This window comes from Chelonia mydas, chromosome 10 (genome assembly GCF_015237465.2).
Source record: "Chelonia mydas isolate rCheMyd1 chromosome 10, rCheMyd1.pri.v2, whole genome shotgun sequence".
Taxonomy (NCBI): domain Eukaryota; kingdom Metazoa; phylum Chordata; order Testudines; family Cheloniidae; genus Chelonia; species Chelonia mydas.
Genome location: NC_051250.2, coordinates 17,344,975 through 17,365,810, shown reverse-complemented (window position 1 = coordinate 17,365,810; position 20,836 = coordinate 17,344,975). Strand labels below are relative to the sequence as shown.

Below are 20,836 nucleotides of genomic sequence, written 5' to 3'. Positions count from 1 at the left end.
GGGTTCTGGGTGAGGGTATTTTCAGCTGTTGTATTGGATTTGTGGCATAAAACAGACTTTCTCACATTACACTGAGTCAAACTCTTCTAGGACAGATACAGTGTTAAATTGCACCCATCCATCCATTTGTTTGTTTGTCGATTCATTCACTCTGAATGATATATTTTAAAACCTTGTGATAAGAATTGTTCAAAAAAAAATTGAACAAAGTCCAGCATGCAGAAGGTTGGTAGCATATTGTTTATTTCAACAAAATGTGCTAATTTGTAAACTCACTTTGCAGCTAGAAGCTGTATTTTTTATTTGGTGATAATTATCCTATCGTATGATTTTATCAGGACACGTGCACCCAGGATATGTATAGCATGTGCTTAAGTCCCATTGACTTCAAGACAGAACTTCAGTGGAACTTAAATGATGCATAGCTTTTCTGTCACCCCACTGTATAGGGGGCAAATTTCAGATTTTATGAATGAGGCTCTGTTTTTAACATTGAGGCAAAATGTAATTATAATGATTATAATGTAGCTGGATATTTCAGGACTTGGTGCTGGTGTCTCTTCCTCCAGTTGTCCATCACACTCATATTGGAATATATTTTCATTATAGTACTTGAAGAGCTAAATTCACAGCACGTGTTAGCATCAAGAATTTTCACTGACTATGTGCATCAAATAGTAGCAGGTAGCGTTGGGTAAATTTTTAACTGGATACTTTAGGAGACAGGCTCATGACTATAATTAACAAAAATTATGATGAATGGCAGCCACTGCAGCAGTTCTAGACATCTACATGAAGTTCTAGACATCTACATCTACATGACTGTAAACAACAACACCAGTAGGTTGCATTTGACAATGAAAGGCAGGTTTGAGTCTGAGGTCAGTCAATGGAAGTTCACTGTTTTTTCTTCCACAATATAAGCAGAATTTTTTGAGAACACCATGATGGAAATCAGAGAGGCTGTGAAGCACCAATTAAGGGTGAATTGGATGTATACAATTCAGTAAAAAAAACCTTGAAAATTACAGCCATCATAACAACTAATCGTTCTTTCAATGGAATTTTCCAAAATATTTCTGATATGAATTCTTTCAAACCTTCCTGTGTTATGTCAAAGACTGCTCTGGATCTAAAGATGACTGTGTATGTGGGGGTATATATACGTACTATTGTGTTGTTATTGGCTATGAGGTATCATGAGTTGCTACATTCAATTAGAAACAGGCAAGGTACTCTACATTTAGGACATGTTGAGAGCAGAAGTGGAGTTTGCATCATTGAAGTACACATTTCAATATCACTACTGGGTCCAGGGTAGTTCTGTGATCTCTTTTGTTGAAGTCTTCAGTCATGTCAAATTATGCCAATTTATTATAAAGGCTGTACAGATTCACCATATATGCATTAATATTTATACTGCAGTCTTACACAGAAAGGTCACGGTTTTGTTTGCCAGCCTACACAGCTGCCTCAAGGATATTTTATAGCTGTGCATGCGCACACTTCATTTTGCAGTGTGAAATAACACAGTGCATCAGGAAAATTTACATTTATCTATATAATATGCATGTGTATCTGTGCAATAGTGCAGTAGGGTTCTTGTTTTAATAGCTGAAGGGAAGGGGATTAGATGAAACGTTCAATAACTGTATACGTAAAAAATAAATCCATCACAGATACATTCTCCTCTTCCAGCAGGCTTAGCTGGGATATAAGGAAAACTTTGGCAAAAGTGCTTCGATTTTCTTCTAGCACCTGTGGAATTCCGTAGACTATTAGTCATGGTTTTAAAATGGTTCAGTTTTTATCTGCTTTTTTTGCACATCTGTATTTTTGAAGAACACAAATATGGATCATTCTAGAATATCTGAGAACTGCAGCTCCAAAAATGCCATTAGAATCTATAAGCAACCCCCATAATGTGATGTATTTCAAATGTTGTCTCTTAATAAATTCCCCTGTATTTCAGATTAACAAAATATAGGGCCAACTTCTGACCTCAATAACACCCATGTAATTCCATTTATGTCAATTGCCCAGAATTTGCATTTCTGAAGGGAACATTAGAATTTGATCCAGCATGTTTGCTAATCCATTTTAAATGACTTAAGCTGAGTGTTTGTGTTCTGGGCACATTTTTCAGTGTGTTAGCATTTATATTATCTCATCAAAGCATGGAAGCTTTTTACATGGCTAACTGCCATGGATATCAATGAGAGTTATGCATATATGTCTCCTGCTTATTGATGGAAAAACAAGCCCCTAAATTAGGATCATACTAGTCAGAGAGAGAAAACAGCTATTCAATTCAGTGGGCACTCACTGTTACACAGAAAACAGGAAGGCTCCCAGCACACAGAAGGGGGGCATGATGGGACCCAGGAGGCAGCATTCAACTGCAGAATCAGCGGAGCTGAGATGCAGCGTCCTTCAGCTGGGCAACTCTGCGCTTGCAGAAACAGGGGGGCAGGGGGATAGTGGAACGTAACCCCGTGTGTCCCCCATGCATCACCTCTGTTGGGGAGGAAATCCCACCAAAAAACTTCGTCTGTGGTTGTCCCTGGACCGCCCCCTCCCCAGCACGACTTCCCTGCCCTTTTCCAGCAGGGAAGCACAGGAATTCGGCCCGGGGAGGGTGTTTTCTGCATGCAGTCCCACAGAATTCCCCCAGGAGTAAAACACACAGCACTGCAATGGCACAGCTGCACCGATGCAGCTGTGCCACCATAGCGCTCAGTGAAGACACTTCCTACACCGACAGGAGAGTTTCTCCTGTCAGCCTAGGTACTCCATTTCCCCAAGAGGTGGTAGCTAGGTAGACAGGAGGAGCCCTCCCGCCGACATAGCACTGTCTACGCCAGGGGTGTGGTCTGTATAACTGCATTGCTCAGGGTGTGGCTTTTCCACTCACCTGAGTGACATAGTTATACCAACATAAGTCTGTAGTGTAGACAAAGCCTTAATCTTTCCAAGTTAATACACTGTAAAGGTAAAAAGAGAAGGCTGGTATGTCAGTATCACAGCATGCTACCTTGTAACATACTCCTTTGCTTCCTAGGCCAGTGGGGACTGAGAATACAGCAAAAAGAGTGTGATCAGCCCCTGGGAGGAAATACTTTATGGTTCTCTTGGGTGAGCCCTCTGTCAGTTAGGAGCTCTGTATTAATGGGCATGTTCAGCTGTCCTTTCAGGTCACTGTGAAATGAGGCCTTTGGAAAGGGGAGAATCTTAAGAATCACAGATGACCTTGCATCCTCAGTCAGCTGAATAAGAGAAAACTTCCAACGCTATTGAAAATGTTCTACCCAGCTGCCTTCCTAGCAATACATCATGACAACATTGTTTTAGGACCACATTTTCAAAAGCAACCCATAAAATTGTGCCCATTATTTGTCACCTTTTGATTTTCATGTATATAAAAACATGGAGTTGTGAATGCAGCCTGTTTGCACATGCAAATAGCATAGTTATGTATCTACCCAGTTTATATGCACAACCATAGGATGCATGCAGAAGTCAAAGTTTCAGGCATGCAAAATCTTAGAGATGAAAAAGTAGAGATGAAAATTTCAGAGGCCAAGATAGGACCCTGTGAAAATATCGACCTGAAGCAGGGGTACTGGAAGAATTTTTATAGTAGGGGTGGTGAGAGCCATTGAACCAAACTGTAAACCCTGTATATAATGGAAACCATTTCAAGCCAGGGGGTACAGCAGCACCTCTAGTTCCAGCACCCTATGACCTGAAGGGTTGTATGCAATGAAAAGTAAGAGAAATGGACTGCGTGCTGTGGCAATTAGTTTCAATCAAAGAGCTGCTTTCATACTGAAGAAATGGAAACATTTCCATTATCTATATTTAAACTAATTTGCAGTAGATCTGGAGAGAAGATTTCCTTTGCACTCTGCCAATTTTTTCAGCAAGAAAAGTTTTCTCCTTTATCCCTTTTATTACTTTCACCCATCTGTCCACGTATTGAATTCATTAAATTTAGGTTAAGGAAATCACAGGCCAGGTCTACGCACAATAGTTGCACTGGTTTAACTAAAGCTGTGATTTTGCACTGATTTACTTAAACTGGTGCAACTTTGTGTGTGAACAGTCTTTTATCGATTGAAACCTGGCTTACATCAGTTTAGCTTGTCCAGGTTACTTAATTGCACCTCCAAGTACTTAACAGGGCCAATTAAACTAATATATCCATGTCCATGCACAAAGGTGCACTGGTTTAACTAAATCATTGCAACATCACCACTTAGTTAAACCAGTGAGCTTTGTGTGTAGACCAGGACACAGCATTTGTAGGAACAAAAACTTTGATAGCACAAATAAAGGATTACATTTCACAATAAGAATAAAACCTAACTTTAGTATTCTATAACTACATTTAAATTCATAATAAATGTTTATTGCTACATTACAATAAATATTCATTAAAATATTGTATTTTTAACCTTCTTATTTAGTTAGGGTTGCAAACAGTGTTGAAAGTAATGATAAAGAAAATAGCTTTTAAAACTGCAAGCTGTAGAATAGCTTTTAGAAAATGCTAACTCAGGCAGTAATGTGATTCGGTTGACACTACTAGAATGATCAGCATACCTTCCATCAAAATATCTGCCAAATAATCTGTAGTGTGAGCTAAAAATCAGTTTTGTTGTGTAGTATCTATCAGTACATGGAATATAAACTTGATTTCAGGAGTACCCACTGGACAAATATTTACATTTTTATGAAGCTATATTTATGTATTCTTGGCATCTGTCCCAATGAATGTATCAAAAAAGGAAGCACGAGTTATGAATTTAACCATTTGTATAATTTAACATAATTTAACATTTTAAAATGTGTTCTTATTTATTCTGTTTTCAAAGGAAATAGAGTTATGGAAATTAAAACAAGATTTCAGGGAAATCTTTTAAACCACATTAATTATTATTTGGCCAAACACTGAAGTTCTTTTTATTCAGTTCTTACTGGGGCAAAACTCCAGTGAGAGTTTGTCTGAATAAGGAAGGAGGCCTGGATCCACAAAGGGAATTAGGCATTGCAACACTGAGTGGTGTTGTACTTCTAGGCCCTAGAAAATCACTGGAACAACAATGAAATCCGCAAAGCCTGGATTAAGCACTAGGCTCTGTATATAATGAATGAGGAGAGATAGGCACCTAACAATCAGATCCACAAAAGCCAGCATGCTAGCCAATGAGAGATGCCAATGAGAGGGGTGTGTCCTAAGCCTCACACCTCTCTCTGAGTTCGGGTCCTAAGGATTTGTCTACAAGATCGGCCCAGCTGTGCCTCTGTAGCACTTGAGTGTGGACACTACTTACACCAGGGGTTCGCAAACTGGGGGACCCCTCAGGGGTTCATGAGGTTATTACATGGGGGGTGTAAGCTGTCAGCCTCCACCCCAAATCCCTCTTTCCCTCCAGCATTTATAATGGTGTTAAGTATATAAAAAAGTGTTCTTAATTTATAAGGGAGGTCGCACTCAGAGGCTTGCTTTGTGAAAGGGGTCACCAGTACAAAAGTTTGAGAACCACTGACCTATACCAACAGGAGGGATTCCCCTGTCAGTATTGGTAATCCACCTCCCCAAGAGGCAGTAACTAGGTTGACAGAATTCTTCTGTCAGCCTAGCACTGTCTACATGGGGACTTATGTCAGCTTAACTATGCTCTTCAGGGGTATGGATTTTTCACACCCCTGAGCGATGTAGTTATGATGACCTAATTACCCAGTGTAGATCAGGCTGCAGGGAGGTTCTTATCTACTTGCACTCCGCAGCTGGACCTCTTGCAATCCCCATTCCTGGAATCAGGTGGCTTAGGCACCTAAATAGTTCTTATAGGAAACATTGGCAAACGAGGAGTAGGTGACACCTCCCTTATAACTTCTAGCCCAGTGGTTAGAATACTTACTTGGGATGTGGAAGAACCAGGCTCAATTTCCCCCTCTGCTGAGGGGGGGAAGGATTTGAACAGTGGTCTCCCACCTCTTGAGAGTGCCCTAACCACTGGGCTATGGGATAGTCTGATATAGGGCTCCTTCAGGCTCTCCTGTTGAAACTGTCACACTTTGGATAAATAGTCGAGCAGTGATTGGATCAAGGGGCTGGACCCTGGGTCTCTCACATCCCCAGTGAGCACCCTAACCCCCCGGCTAGGGAGTTCATCTCACTCTCTGGCCCAGTGACATTTAAGTATTTATCCAAAGTGAAACAGCTTCAATAGGTGAGATTGAGGGAGCCCACATGAGACTATTTTGTAGCCCAAGTAATTAGGTCACTCCCCTGAGAGGTGGGAGAAACCCCCTCTGTTCAAATCCTTTCTCCCCATCAAGCAGAAGAGGGAATTGGACCTGGCTCTCCCACCTCCCAGGTGAGTGCTCTAACCACTGGGTTAAAAGTTATAAGGGACGTGGCTCCTCCTCTGGGTAGATTTTGAATGGGGCCCAGTTTGGTGGGTGATCAGAGCATGTCTACTGGATTGGGCCCTCAGACGAGATAGGCATGACCCCCACTATCTTCCCCTGGTTTGAGGAGTGCGCTGGGTCTTAGAGATGAAATAGGCATCTGATTGCCTAGAGTGAGGAAGTAGTGTGCATGGCCAGAGGCAGGAACTTTTACAGTAAAAATGTCGGCACCTAAGGAGTTGGGCAGCAGCCGAGAGCAGGTTTTGTGGACCACAGCGATGCCTAAATCTGGAATTTAGGCAGGGGTGAAAGTAAAGCCAAAGACTTACCGGTACGGAGGCCGACTCCGGCCCCCGGAAAGGGCGGGGCTTCAGGCAGAAGGGGCAGAGCTGGGGATCAGCGTTCCCCAGCCAGCCCTTTTAAATTGCCGGCCCAGGGGCAGCTGCTCCTTTTGGTCGACAGCCAGGAGGGGGGCGGCAAAAGGGGCAATGACATTAAAGTGCTGCTGCGGCAGCCCTTTAATGTTGCTGCCCCTTTTGCTCCCCCCTGTCGGCAGCCCTGCCAGTAGGGACCCAGCAGGGCCGACTGGGGGCGCAAAAAGGGCAGCGACTTAAAGTCAGCTTTTGACCAGTACCAGCCCATACCAGCTTACTTTCACCCCTGAATTTAGGGATCTGTATCTGGGGCTTAGGTGCCAGCCCTTGCCCTGAAGTCTATGGTAGCTTTTTCATTGGCTCCAGCGGGAGCAGAATCAATCCCTGAGAAAGGATTTCAGGTTTGTTTCTGGCTCCTCATGTACTGCAAGTTCCACCTCCAAATTCTTCTTCTTTATTGTAAAACCTCTGAATGGGCTTGCTCCAGCCTATCTCATGCCTTTGGGCTAAATTTAGAGGAAACTAAATTGGCATAATTTACCAATTCCCAGCCTTGGATTAAGGCAGTCTGCCCTCCCCCTCTTGGGCTCCATCCCAACACTGTCTACCCACACTTGGACTGTAGGTGGTATGTTCCATCCCATATATAGTGACTATCTGAGCTATCGTTTCAGGCTGTCTGCAGACTCAGGAAGTTGTCACTGCATCGGTTATACTCAGTTAATGTTTTCAAGCTTTTCTTCACAACCGCAAGGGCTAGAAACTGGGGGGGGGGGTAATTAAAGCTTAGATTCTGATGTAATCACTTGATTCCAGGGGTAGATGCTAGCTGGCTCCTTAATTCCCCACCCCATGGTTCTTCCTAGAGTGCTTATGTGTTAATCCAGCCCTGCCATCCCTTCTTTCATGTATGGTTTTATCAGGATAGAATTCCTCGACTCCCCCAGACTTACTTTTTTAGTTACATCTACTTTCACTCACACCCACTTCCCAATGGTAATTTACATCCCCTTACAAATGACCTCTGAAATTGACCCACTAAGTCTCAAGCAGTCAACGTGGATATAACTCACGTGCTGAGGAGCCAAAAGAGAGGAATGTAGCAGTTACCAGGAGGGCATAAGGATGCAAATGTTAAAGTAAGCGTACTTTAACATATATGTCCGTATACCTTACTCTCACACTTTTACTCACAGATTGGTAAATGGGTGCGAGTGAGTCTAATTTTCACTTAATTTACACATCACCTCTAAATTTTGCTCCTTGTTGCTGCCTGATCTGCTCCTTGTCAGCTCTACTGATCTAGTGCCAGCTTCTGATCTTTCATACAATCTCTTTGCTTTGAGTCCAAAAGCTTTCTCTGCAGCTCCTACCATCTGGAACAATCATCCCATATTTCTCCACTGACTCTCCATCTATTTCAAATCTTATTAGAAAACATCTCTTTTCTTCCTTGTCTGTACCATTTTAATTTCTCTCTCTCTCGGTTTTATTTTGACTTTCTTTCTGTTTCTGTTGTTTAACTCTGCAAAGTGTTTTGGGATGCAGTTAGTATGAAAACATGGCATGAAAGTGACTGTAGAAAATAGAGTGGTGTTTCTCTGTACTGAGTATTATCCTGACAGGTGTATGCTGTACTGTCATGCTAGAGTGCCCTCATAATCCAAGGTAGGGACTTGAATAAACTTCAGTTGGTCTTTAATTTTGAGACACTATTTTCCTTCTAAAATGCTGGGTATAGAGCACTTCCCTAGTGGTCAAGAGGACAACCTGATAGCTCCTTCTGGAGAACAAAATGTCATCTTGTTAATGAAAATTACTGTAAATACTTTAATTTTGTACAACACCTAGCCCAATAGCACCCTGCCTCTAGGTCCTACAGTAATACAAATAATAACAAATTAGAGGGGGCCACAGAGTTGCATTCAGGTCTGGATTAGGAGTAGACTAGGATACGAGTTTGAGTCTTGAGGGTGAATCAGGGGTAGGATTTGAAGTTAGATTAGAACTAGTCAACATTTTTCCATATCTGTTTTTGTGAAAAAATTTGGTTTCTCAAAAATCCAAAAATATTTCAGTTTTTTTAAATTTTGGAATGACAACCCCAAAAATTTCAAAGAAATGATTCAATATAAAATGAAAAAAAAATGGTGAAAATTTTCAAAGGAAAAAGCCCTTTACTAACCAACTTTAGTTTAGCTTCAACACCCCTGAAGTTTGGAGACGTGTTTTGGAGAGATTTTTGCTTACTTTCTATTTAGCAGAACATAAAAGTCTCCTGAGAGGATGGGACAGCAGTAGCTGGGCTTCTGCTTCATTTGAAAATATTGTCCCCCACTGACTTCAATACTCAGATAGCTAAAATTATTTTAATTGGAGCCTCGTTAAACAAGTGTATTAAATCTATAGCTGCTTTCATGTTATCAGTGATTAAAACTGGCAGGATGTGACACAGAGACAGCATCATCCTTTGTGATTTCCTTTCTTTCCCAGCATGCCTTCATGGGGCTAGCCCTTTCCATTATGCCAGAGCTAAAAAGCTGTAGCCATAAGATAGCCATTTTAGAACTGGCTATGGTTTGCTGCATCTTCCTGTTTTCTACCTGGTAAGTGCTCTTAGCTCCTGTCATGTTTTTTATTCCCAAGGGATAATGTTCTTTCATACAGGTCCTGAGATTTGGTTGAAGACCAGATTGTATTTTTAAAGCACAGATCTTCATTGCGATGGTGCACTGTACCAGTTTGAGTTCCACTGGCTGGTGCAGGGGAAGAGGTTGGGAGCACAGTGACAGCAGCTGGGGCTGGCACCTATGCAGGAAGGTCCAAGAGATTAAGGTTCCTTAAGTGTACAAGAGGGGAACATATATGCCAGGGCTAGGAACAAGCTGATCCTGAGCCTCATAAAACCTGAGCAATGTACTAAGAAGGAGAAGCATAGCTGTGACAGTATTGGAAACAAACAAGTATGTGTTGTGCAATGTAAGGATTTTAAAGACATTTGGTCTTTATTTTTGGAAATGTCTGAAGCCTTTATTCATCACTGGCATATGCAATATACCATGCTGACATTCTTGTCTGTTATGCTGGTTCTTTTTGTGCTGGTGTGCTTTTGGAAAAACAACTGGTTCTCTGTACCAGGTGTAGAGGTTTGTATCTTTCTTGTTTTTCCACTCGCTCTCTTTCTTTCCTCCTCTCCTTGTTTTGTAAAGTATCACAAAAAAGCATTTTTCTTGGGGAAAAAAGTTAGAAGAAATGATATATTTATTTCATCTGTGAACATTTTTGAACCAGCAGCTAAAACAAATTAATCAAATATGTTATTTGTGTGAGATAACTTTACATGATGAAGACTCTCAATGTGTGATAAAGCAACCTGCACAGCAGGTAACTTTCTGCTTTCTAGACACAGAACAGAATGTTCCTTTATGTGCAGTTTAGTTTCATGTGTATATTTCTTTGGAGAGTGCAGCTGCATTAATATCACCAGAAATAGTTGCTTTCTTCTGCCTTGTTACTCTTCTGTATTGAGATATTTTAAATGAAATGTCTTAAGGCAACTATCGGGAACAGAATAGGATACGCTGCAGTTTACCATCTCTCTCATTGGTACTTCAGGGATGGGTGATTGTGATCTTAATTCATTAATGATCTGGAAGATGTAGTTAATAGCACAGCAATGAAATGCACAGGTGATATTAAATTGGCATGAACTGCAAACACCAGTGGGAACAGACAAATAATACAAAGGGCCCTAGGGAGGTTAGAAACTTGGGCAGAAAATAATAAAATGAAATTATTGGGAAAATTCAAGCTATACCATTTGCTGGTGTTGGGAGACTAGGACTACAGATATTCCAGGAAAGGGAGAAACATTGAAAGTAGCTAACCTGAATGAACCCTAGTTTGGGGTGATAGGCAGCAAATTAGATGTTTGCACCAGGATGTGGCAACAGCAAAGATCAACGTAATTTGAATCTGCATTATGTCACAGACCAGAGAAGTAACAGTCACTCTTTACACCGCTCTGGTGCAGCTGCACTGAATCATGAGGAGAGATTTGCAAAATGAAATATATCTGCAGATGCTAAGACAAGTAAGGAGGACATACGTCTGCACATATTTGAAGGGTGTTAAATACAAAGGATAGAGAAGGTTTGTTGAGTGTGGTACATTGGGGGGGGGGGGGGGGAGAGATCAGTGAAATTAGGAAAGGGAAAATAATGTATGCTGAAAAAACTTCCAGACTCCAAAAGCTGCACATAAGTAGGAATGTGAGCTTATACATGTGCCTAAATCGATCAGCGTTAATGGAGCCATTTACACCATGTTTGCAGGATTGGATCATTACACTGGGGAACAGTGGAAGGGTGGCATAGTTTGGGACACTTTTAACTAGACTGAATACATTAAAATGTACTGTAGATAACAGTCCTGCATTGGCAAAAGAAAGAGCCTGGATGACCCTTAATTTTTAAGATACAGTATTTACAGATAATCTGATTTCTAAACTTTTCCTAAAACAAAAGCTCTATATTCAGAATTGTTTAAAATGGGCTTCATAAAAACAATCGTTTGCAATGAAAAAATAAGCAAAATTCGCAAGCTTTTACATTAGACCAAAAAAGCCTTACAAACCTCTTTGACACTAAAGAATAATCCAAGAACAAAGCAGTGTTGATAGCTGTGTATGTGGTGTTTACATCAAGCTAATTCAAAATGCCTGAGATGCTTAGAAAGTTTAATTTTGGCAGTAACAGCTGAGAATGTGATAAAAGTCATAAGACTCCTGATGTGGAGTCTGCTGTATTGGTCCACACCCCTGAGTCAGATGTCTTCGGAAAGCTAAAACCCTTGCAAGTTTACATTAGTCATGGCTGAAAAAACTAAAAGTGATAGTTTAGATAGATGACAGCTAGACATGTGATCCCCTGAGTAGTATAGAGTCAGATTAATATTGCAATTACTAAGTACACAAAGTAGCTTTCCGATACAAACATTCTATTTTCCCCCCAATGTCTTTGCTCGAGGCTACGTGTCATTCTGCAACCTTGGCAAGACAGTGTTCCTTGATGTCTTCTTAATGTTGACCTGCAAAGGGAAAAAAGAGCTTGTGCCTTTTTGTGATGCAGAGAGAAGGCTGAAATAAATACAATTTAAAAAAAAAAAAAAGGTGGGGAGAGGGTGCTAGGGGTGGGGGAGTGTTCTCGTTTTTTACATCTGTTTTCTCTGGAAGACCAGTGACCAGAGAACTAGTGAAACTGCAACATGATGAAGCTACGAGCGGAACAGTTGAAAGGGAAAGAGATTTTTTTTGATCATTTCGAGTTTTTGTTTTAGTTCTTGGTTGTTAACCCCACTCCAACGTGTATAAACGCTTGGGAAAAAGGCTGAACACCCCTGCCTCTGCGGTTAAGGTGTGAAGGCTCACAATACCTATTTAATACCTCCAACAAAGCCTGCAAGAAAACCAGACTTGATATTTTAACAGTTAAAAAACAAGCAGGAAAATAAAATAAAACTACCAGCACCACCCTTTATGGCCACCTTCATAAATGATAAGGAAGCAAAACAGTGCAAATCACCAATTAAAAAAAAAAAAACTTCAATACTTTCCTGGACTCCACAAACAGTAAATGGCTTTACAACGCTGAATTGTGTTTTACAAAATGTAAACCAATTAAAAAAAAAAACACAAAATCAAATATTTCCTTTTGATTCTGTAAATATTTGGAATATTCCAATGTGCATTTCCAGAACTCTTCTTAATGTGTTTGGCAGGATGTAAAATGTGGGTGGGAAGAAGGGGTAACGTAGTGATTATCAAGTGCAGAGCTTTGGTACTGCTCATGCTTCGACAGGCTACAAACTACTGTAGAGCTTTGCCATGTTATTTATAGAGAACCAGTGATGTGCACGGTACATTACAGAGAATACATATTGTTAGCTGCTAAATTCCACTTGGTGCTAGGGCCCACATTTTGCACTATGGTTAATGAGCAGTGGGTGATGCTTCTGCCTGCTCATGTATCTTGTGCCTGCTCATGTATCTTGTGCCTGAGAGTATAAATAGGGACTGGAGAGGGTCTGGCATATTTTCTATGTAGTAGAAATTTCTGCAGTATGGTTGTCTCATAGGTGTAAATGCAGTTTCTGTGAAACCTCATCAGCAGACTTGGTAAAGGGACACTCCTGTTTTCTGCCCAAGTTGGCTCCCTTCCATTTTCTCCAGTTGCAGAAGTCTCCCCTCCACCCCCCTGCACCATTTATTGTAGTAGCACCTCTCCTCCCCCTTCCCAATTCTGTCCAGCTCTCCTTTGCTGGCCTGCATCCCTCCCTTTTCACCTCCCCTCCATTTCCAGACTCTCTCCTGTTTTTCCTTCCCCATTATATAGACACAACCCATCTGTATTGCTCAGGTGCTCTATCTTTGTTCTGGATTTTTCTTCTCTCTGTCCAGACTCTTCTTTGCCATAGTGACTAGATTTTCATCCTACCTGTTTAGGCTTATGTTAGTTTTCCAGAAACAAATCTATTCTCTTGCTGTGGGTTTCTTTCTGGGCAATACAGAGTGCTGATCTCAGGTCACAGATTCCTCTGTGAGAGGATAATGGGATGTGATTAGGAATTGTTACAGTCTCATCATTATGCATGCTTCGATTCCGATGAAGTGAGCTGTAGCTCACGAAAGCTTACGCTCAAATAAATTGGTTAGTCTCTAAGGTGCCACAAGTACTCCTTTTCTTTTTGCGAATACAGACTAACACGGCTGTTACTCTGAAACGTGTCACTTTAAGATGTTCATCTGCTCCTTTTCTTCCAACATTTTTATGGATGTGTTGCTGCTTATAGACTTTGAATTGTACAGACACTCTCCAAAATGCAAGTATGTTGGAAGAATGTTCCTGCTGTTTTTGTTAGATGCCAAATCTAAAATCAGTGGTCCCTCTCCTAAAATAACCTCTGAAATGCACACATTAAAAAAGATTAAGAGAAACTCAGTGCTCCACATGGAAAAGTGACTCCAAAGTTACTGAGAATTGAGGGAAAGATGCATGGTTTAGAGAAATTGTCTTAAGAAAACCTGAAAAAATCTGCTGTATGCCTCATATTTTACTGGTTTTTTTCAGGCAACATCAGTGGAGAACACTAGCCAGCTAATTCATATATCTCAAAATTTTCAGCCATTCCACCTCCACTGTCAGCTAGTTTCTATAGTAGGGTGTGTCTGTGTTTGTCTCTGTATCTATGTATCAGATCTGGGTCCCTTAAATAGTTGTAGGCTTGATCCTAGGTGGAGAAGTCAATTTCCCTTGAATTGTTTGTGTCGCTTAAAGGAATGAAGGCCCAGGGCAAGTGTGATGCATATGAATGGAATGGAATTCCAGAAACATCATGAGTAAATCTAGTTGCCTTAAAGCAGACAGGGCTGCAAACTGCTTTTAAATAATGATTCTATCTTGAGAATGTCAGTGCAAATGGTGTGTGGAGTCCTGTGAGGTGCCAAGTACCCTCCACTCCCACTGCTGTCACTGGCCACTGAGGGTACTCAGCACCTAGCAATGTTGGTCAGTTAGCCTAAACCAGTTTCTATGTCTCTACACTACAGACTGTGTCAGCATCATTTATGTCGCTTGGGTGTGAAAAAAACACCCCCCTCAGCAACATGAGCCCTCATCAGCACAGTGCTATGTTGGCATGAGAAAATCTCCGTCCGACATAGCTTTTTCCACTTGTGGAGGTGGTTTTATGCAGACGGGAGAGCTCTGTATGCATAGATATGAGACTAAACAGTCTTTAAGCCAAAGTATAAGCACTTTACAATCCTGCTACTCCTTTTACATGTTGTGTTGGATCGTCACCTTTGGAGTGCTCAACAGGAGGTGCTGCTTTGGATTCATTAATAAGTGGCATATCTGTGGGCCCAACTTCTAGGCTATAAAATGTTTCCTTCACAATATCAGTTTCCTGTCACTGTTGGTCGAGAATCTCTTGAAGTGAAAGGTTTTACCAGTAGTAGTCTAGCTGGAGACTTCTAAGATCAAGGAGCTAAAAAATAAATATTTAAAAAGTCACTGTCTCTTTAAAAACCAAGTCTTGTTCCAGCATGACTGCTAGCAACTCCAATTTCATGTTCAGGCTGCTTTGGCATTTCACTGGCATGCTAGGATGATATTCCGTTCTATATATATATTTTATACTAAGCCCCTGCTAATAAGCTAGACAAAATAGCTTTTCTTTAATGGGACTTAATTTCCTTATAGTCTTATTGTCCCACAGTCTGTCAAATCTGTGGCATTTTTCATTATCACTTTCAAATGTTTCAGTTGCTAACTGTAATTCTCCTATTCCCTATGATTTAAAAAAAAGCCACAACGGTATGGGTGTGCAAACCTTTTGTATTCCTAGGATATTGTCTAACACTAGTTATACTGTGAAGTAGTGTATGAAGTAGGTCATACCTTGTTCGCTGTTTTGCTGAAACAACCAAATCTTCAATCAGAACATTTCAGTCTTGACTCGGAATTTGTGTGCTAGGATTGCCCATAAAAAATGACCTCCTTTGTCTCATATAAGTGGTAAAGATGTATGTACTTAATGCATAACTAAATAGGGCACAAATGTTACTATTATCCTGAAGTTTTAAGCATGCAGTTCTGAGTTTTGCAGCTACAAAACTCCACTGAGTGCTTTGAATTTCCCCCTTTGGCTTTACATGTTTCAGTGGGCACCTAACAAATTCAGTCAGGCCTTCCCTTGCCATTTGTGTGTAAGTATTACAGCACATAGGCGGTACAGTCTGTAAAATGACCCACAGTTCTAAGAACATAACAGTAGCCATACTGATACATAACCACGTGTTTTATGTAGCTCAGTACCACGTAGTGATAAACCTGCTCATTCAAAGCCTGCTCCTGCTCCCATCCAAGTCAACTGCAGAATTCCTAATTGACTTCCATTACTGGTGGAGCAGGATTGCATGAATTACAAAATGCCTTAGTACCATGGGGCTTAAAGAGGTTCTGATGTATATTTTAAAATATGGGCCTTTATTAATCAGTAGAAGGATAGAAATCCAGTACTGACAACTCTAAAATGGCATAACAATTTAAAACTGTGTAACAAATGTGATTTTGAAATATGGAAGATATGAAACCCTGAAAAAATGGGAGTAATATTGAGAGGTGGTATACCAGTGCTACCAACCCCAAACACTCAAAAATCACGAGTCAAGCCTTAAAAAATTGAGATTGTCTTAATTATGAGATTTTATTTTTAAGATTTGAGATTTTATTTGTCCTCTGGAGTCTGAGCCTTTAGATTACATTCATGTCACATTTTCAAGCTCTCCTTTTCAACCATGAAGACTAGAAACTTACTTTAAAAAAAACAAACCTAAGATTCTCATTATTATTTATTATTTGTATTATGGTAGCCCCAGTCAGGGACTAGGAAACCATTATGTACAAACACAGAACAAAAAAGAGGATCCCTGTCTCTAGGAGTTGATGTTTAAGAAAAGCACCAAATGTCATGAGATTCAGGATAAAAACCATAAGTTGCAACATTGTGTAACAGAAGTAAGATTTCAATAGTGTTGGTGTAACTACATTTCTTAAACTAGCTGCTGTTCCTTTCTGAGGCTGACTTTCACACCACCGGTGGCACTGAAGCCTTTTGGAGTTGTGTTACTGCATTTAGTTGGAGCAGAATCTGCCCGTTCCATGCGGGGTCGGCTTTGTGGGTGGTACCTCAGACTTTTGCAATATATGTTTAATTTTTTTAATTGCCTGTCTGAACCAGAGCTGGGCAACTCCATTTTCTCATTCCTTTTGTTTTTCCAGACATAATGAGTGACATCTGTGCACAGCCATCATAGCCACTACAGAACTGGCATTCTCTTGCAGTTTACCCTGGGGAAATATGTCCAGAACTTCCCCCTTCCCTCCCCTGAAATTCCCAAAAAAACCCTCTCCAGTGAGCAACCTGGTCTCTCCAACACAATAGAATTGCAGTTCTGTGATGTCTGTGAACTAGGGTGCCCATATTTTCCTATGCTGAATACAGGACACCTGATAAAATTACGTTTTCAAGTGAGTTCAATGGCAATCAATCAGAACTATGCAGTAGGAACATTCAAATTAACATCAAGTTGACTAAGCCTCTGTTAAAAAGAAATACTGCATAGCAGGATTCTTTTTATTTACCTTCTTATCTTTAAGGCTTTAGGGTTCACACGGGGAGGGTTGACACACACACTGGGCGTGAGGGAAGGGACGGGAGCTGCTTCCAGCCACAGGGGGAGGGATGACCAAGCTGTTTTTTGCAGGCCTATTTGAGTCACCCACCCCCCCACCCCCCCACCCCCCCGGGCGGTAAGCAGCTTGCTCTTTCCTGCCTGCAGTGTCAACACCTCTAGGCTACTGCTGGCTGCTGACAAAACCCCGCTGCCAGGGCCGGCTCGAGGCATCAGCGTTCCAAGCTGGTGCTTGGGGTGGCAGTTAGAAAGGGGCGGCAGAGTTTCTACCGTGGCGGCAATTCGGCGGCAGCTCCTCTGTCCCGCCAGCCGTGGCGGTGAATCGGCGGCAGCTTCTCCCTTTTGCCGTCTGCGGTGGCAGTTTTTTTCACTGCTTGGGGCAGCAAAAACTGTAGAGCCGGCCCTGCCAGGTGCCTCCTGTCCTATCCCCCCGCCCACTAAAGTGTGGGCAGGAAGGGGTTAAGCCGTAAGGATGTGTTGTGCACCAGGGCCCAGGGAACCTGACTGCAGGGGCTTCAACAGCAGCCTGGCCAAAGAGGTGGCTCAGCAGGGGAGGGTGCCTAGGGGACAGAGCAGCCCTGCGTTCCCTGGGGGCAGGACCCAGGGTGGGGGGTGAAGATGGTGCTAAGCCAATGCCCCGGGGGCTGCTGTGGAGCCTGCACATTCAGGGCATGCACAGGCAGGAAATCGCTTCCTCCTCCCCCACCATGTGCTTTGGCACATGCAGGTCTCAGCTCCTCCTGGCCAGCACCCTGAGCTGGAGAGTCTTGGGCTTTCCCAGTGTGCCTCCCCAGTCAGAGGCAATGGGGGAAGGAAGAAGCTTGCTAGCCAGGCCGCTGGTGAGCTGAGTGCCCCAACTGGGGGCTGGTTCTCCACACAGTTCTGGGAGTGGGACACGCCCTGTTGGGGGGGATATGGAAGCACAATGGGGCGGGAGGGGTAAAGGGGCAAAGCTGGGAGAGGACAGTGAGAGTGGGAGCACGTAAAGGGCTGATGGGTAAGCAACAGATGCGACACATGGTGTGTGTGACCTACTCACACACACCAGCCACTGCAGCTTGCAGCGCACAGCCAGTGCCGGCCGGAAATCGGATGGGGGGGCCCTGCTGGCTGAAAGCAGGCATGCAGCAGGGGCTGCACTGATGGACTAGCAGTGGGAGCGGCCAGCCCTGCATGCTGCATCTTTGCCCCGCCACCGGCCTTGAACATCCACCCCCCCATTGTCAGCCACTGGACCCCACTACTCACCGCTGTGGGGAGGGCAGCTGGCGAGCAGGGATCTGGCCAGCAGCAGGACCCACCACCAGTGCTGACAATAAGATAGAAAATACAGGACAATTTGCATGTTTTAAAGAAAAAGTCGGGACACCTGCAGGAGAGCTTAAATACAGGACTGTCCCTTTTAAAATAGGACATCTGGTCACCCTGCTGTGAACGCTTTCCAGCATCATTACAGAGTGAAGCAGATGGACCAAATGGACCTGTACAACTGAAGTACAATTTGTTTTTAAAACAATTTGTAAAAAAGCTAGAAAACCTATAAGGGGGCTAAACATGCTCCCACTGAATGCAATGGCAAGCCTCCCATTGACCTCTGTAGGAGCAGGATCCTGCACATAATTAGTATGCTTGTAAGCAGTTCACGTTCACATGATGTATTCCCTTTAAATATCTTGGTTGTCTGGGCACAATGGGCTGGATCCTCAGCTAGTGTGAATCGTCGTTGCTCCACTCCACTTGCTCTACAAGAGCGCTATGGTGATTTACACCAGCCAAGGAGCTGGCCTAGTATTTTCAAAATATTAATGGCTGTTAGTGCAGTTTGAGGACTAACTGCCTGAAAAATATATTTTTCCAAATTAAGTTTCCAGTGAAGAGGAATTTTTCCCCGATCTTCCCATACATCTGAAACCCAAGGAAAGCTTCCTTTTTTGCCCATCTTAGAAGCAAGAGAATGTCTGAAGCTATTGAAATAACTCTTTGAAATCCAAATTCAGGTTGACAGCCTGTGCTGTGTATTTTAGTGTGATGAGCTTTGAAAATGTCATGCCTAAACAACATGGTCTGTGATAGAACACTGGGCACCTCTAAAATGCCTGTTCCACTTTAATGTTGAACAATATGTGTAAGGTTCAGAGTCTTCGGAAACACTTGTAAAAAATAACCTCATAGTATTCTGGGAATATTAAACAAACTAGCTGTCCATTAGTGAATATTCCATACATGGTGCAAAACTGTTACATTCATCATAGTAACTTGGAATACATTTTTAACTAGTTTAATTTTTCTACTTAGCATCCACTAAGCCAAGTGATCTAGTACCAAAAGAAGGTCCTGTACCAACCAGGCATTGCACATGTACCAACACTGACTTTTCCATTGTGGGTCCTGTGGCATACCTTGCAATCTCAGCCATATTTGGGTTTCTTAGAAAACTTATTTTTGAGTTTAACGCTACCAAGCGCTGAGTTTCCTCACCTCCAAAAGTTTTCTGCTGTTTGCCCACAAGCTGAGATCTTCCAGGCTGGGGAAACTTAGTCAGGAAGTTTAAATTAGAACATGGACCCATTGTGCCCAGACCTATCCGTATAAGCAAGAGGTTGGGTTTTTTATTTGCACCTCTCACTGGAGTAGTTAAGCTATACTGGACCTGAACCTTAGTTAACTTTCCTTTCATGCATACTGGCTTCCCAACAGAACTGTCCTCTGTCTGGAAGAGCTGAACTCTGCAGCCCCCTTCTGAAGTACAGGCAATAGATAGTATAAAAAGTTTAATAAGTCTGTTAAGATTTCTTTAAGAACAGCACAATATAGAACATTGGATATCACAGAACTTGGCTGATTGCTTGTCTCAACAGAGAAAAATATTACAATAATCTGCATTATAGTGCTTGGAGCTTTCACTAGAGGGTGGAGCTTCTTACTATTATGTGTGTGGGGGGAAGGGTTGTTTGTTTACTGCAGCAAGCAACCCTGTGCTTGTTGTTTGGCTGATTTATTTTTTTTTCCCCTCCAATTTGGCAGACGGTTCTATATCACATGGATCACATTCTTGTTTGCACTGTGACACAGAGGAAACTATTCTTTGTTGACCTTGCTGTTGGCCCTAGTGATTGAAAACAACAGATAAATTTGGTGAGCTGGAAGGCTTGATCTGTCATTAGCTTTTATTTAAAAATTCGTCAAAGTCAAAAAACTCAAGAGTATGTCTACACTGCAATTAAAAACCTGCAGCTGGCACGTGCCAGCTGAATCAGGCTTACCAGGTTCAGGCTAAGGGGCTGTTTAATTCAGACATTTTTGCTGAGGCCAGCGTTGGGACCCACCCACCCACCTCGCAGGGTCCTAGAGACCAGGCTGCAACCTGAGCCCAAATGTCTATGCCACGGTTAAACAGCTCCTTAGCCCAAGCCTTGTAAGCTTGAGTCAGCTGGCACTGGACAGCCACAGGTTTTTATTTTAACTGCAGTGTAGACATACCCTCAACTGCTTTCACCTTTATTTGACTCCCAGTGAACAATCCTGATGACTTCTAATTAGAAGACAAATTCTGCCTTCAGTTACATAGGCACAGTGCCCACGAATGTCAGTGAGGATTGTGTACGAGGATCTGAGGACAGAACTTTTTTCAGGGAAAAAGATGCTATGCATTTCTAAAAATGATGATTGTTTCGTTACTCGTTTATGAGGCAGGCAGTGTGCCTACAATAGAAACGTAGAAATGACTTCAATTCCTGTGTGTGTTGCAGAAAGTTAAACATTTAATATTTTTGTTTTTATATGGTTG

At 42.1% G+C, this 20,836-nt stretch overlaps 1 protein-coding gene across 6 annotated transcripts in view; it reads left to right on the top strand.

Annotated features, from left to right (window-relative positions):
• Positions 1 to 20,836, top strand: part of IQCK (IQ motif containing K) — an 87,276-nt gene that overhangs the window by 64,189 nt on the left and 2,251 nt on the right. The window contains exon 9 of one of the 6 annotated variants that reach the window (XM_043524499.1): positions 20,074 to 20,830. The exons of the other annotated variants lie outside the window; for them this stretch is intronic. Coding sequence (XP_043380434.1) covers positions 20,074 to 20,141 — 68 coding nt within the window. The 3' untranslated portion in view covers positions 20,142 to 20,830. Of the gene's footprint in view, positions 1 to 20,073; positions 20,831 to 20,836 lie in introns of those variants that run through there. 6 annotated transcript variants of the gene reach the window in all.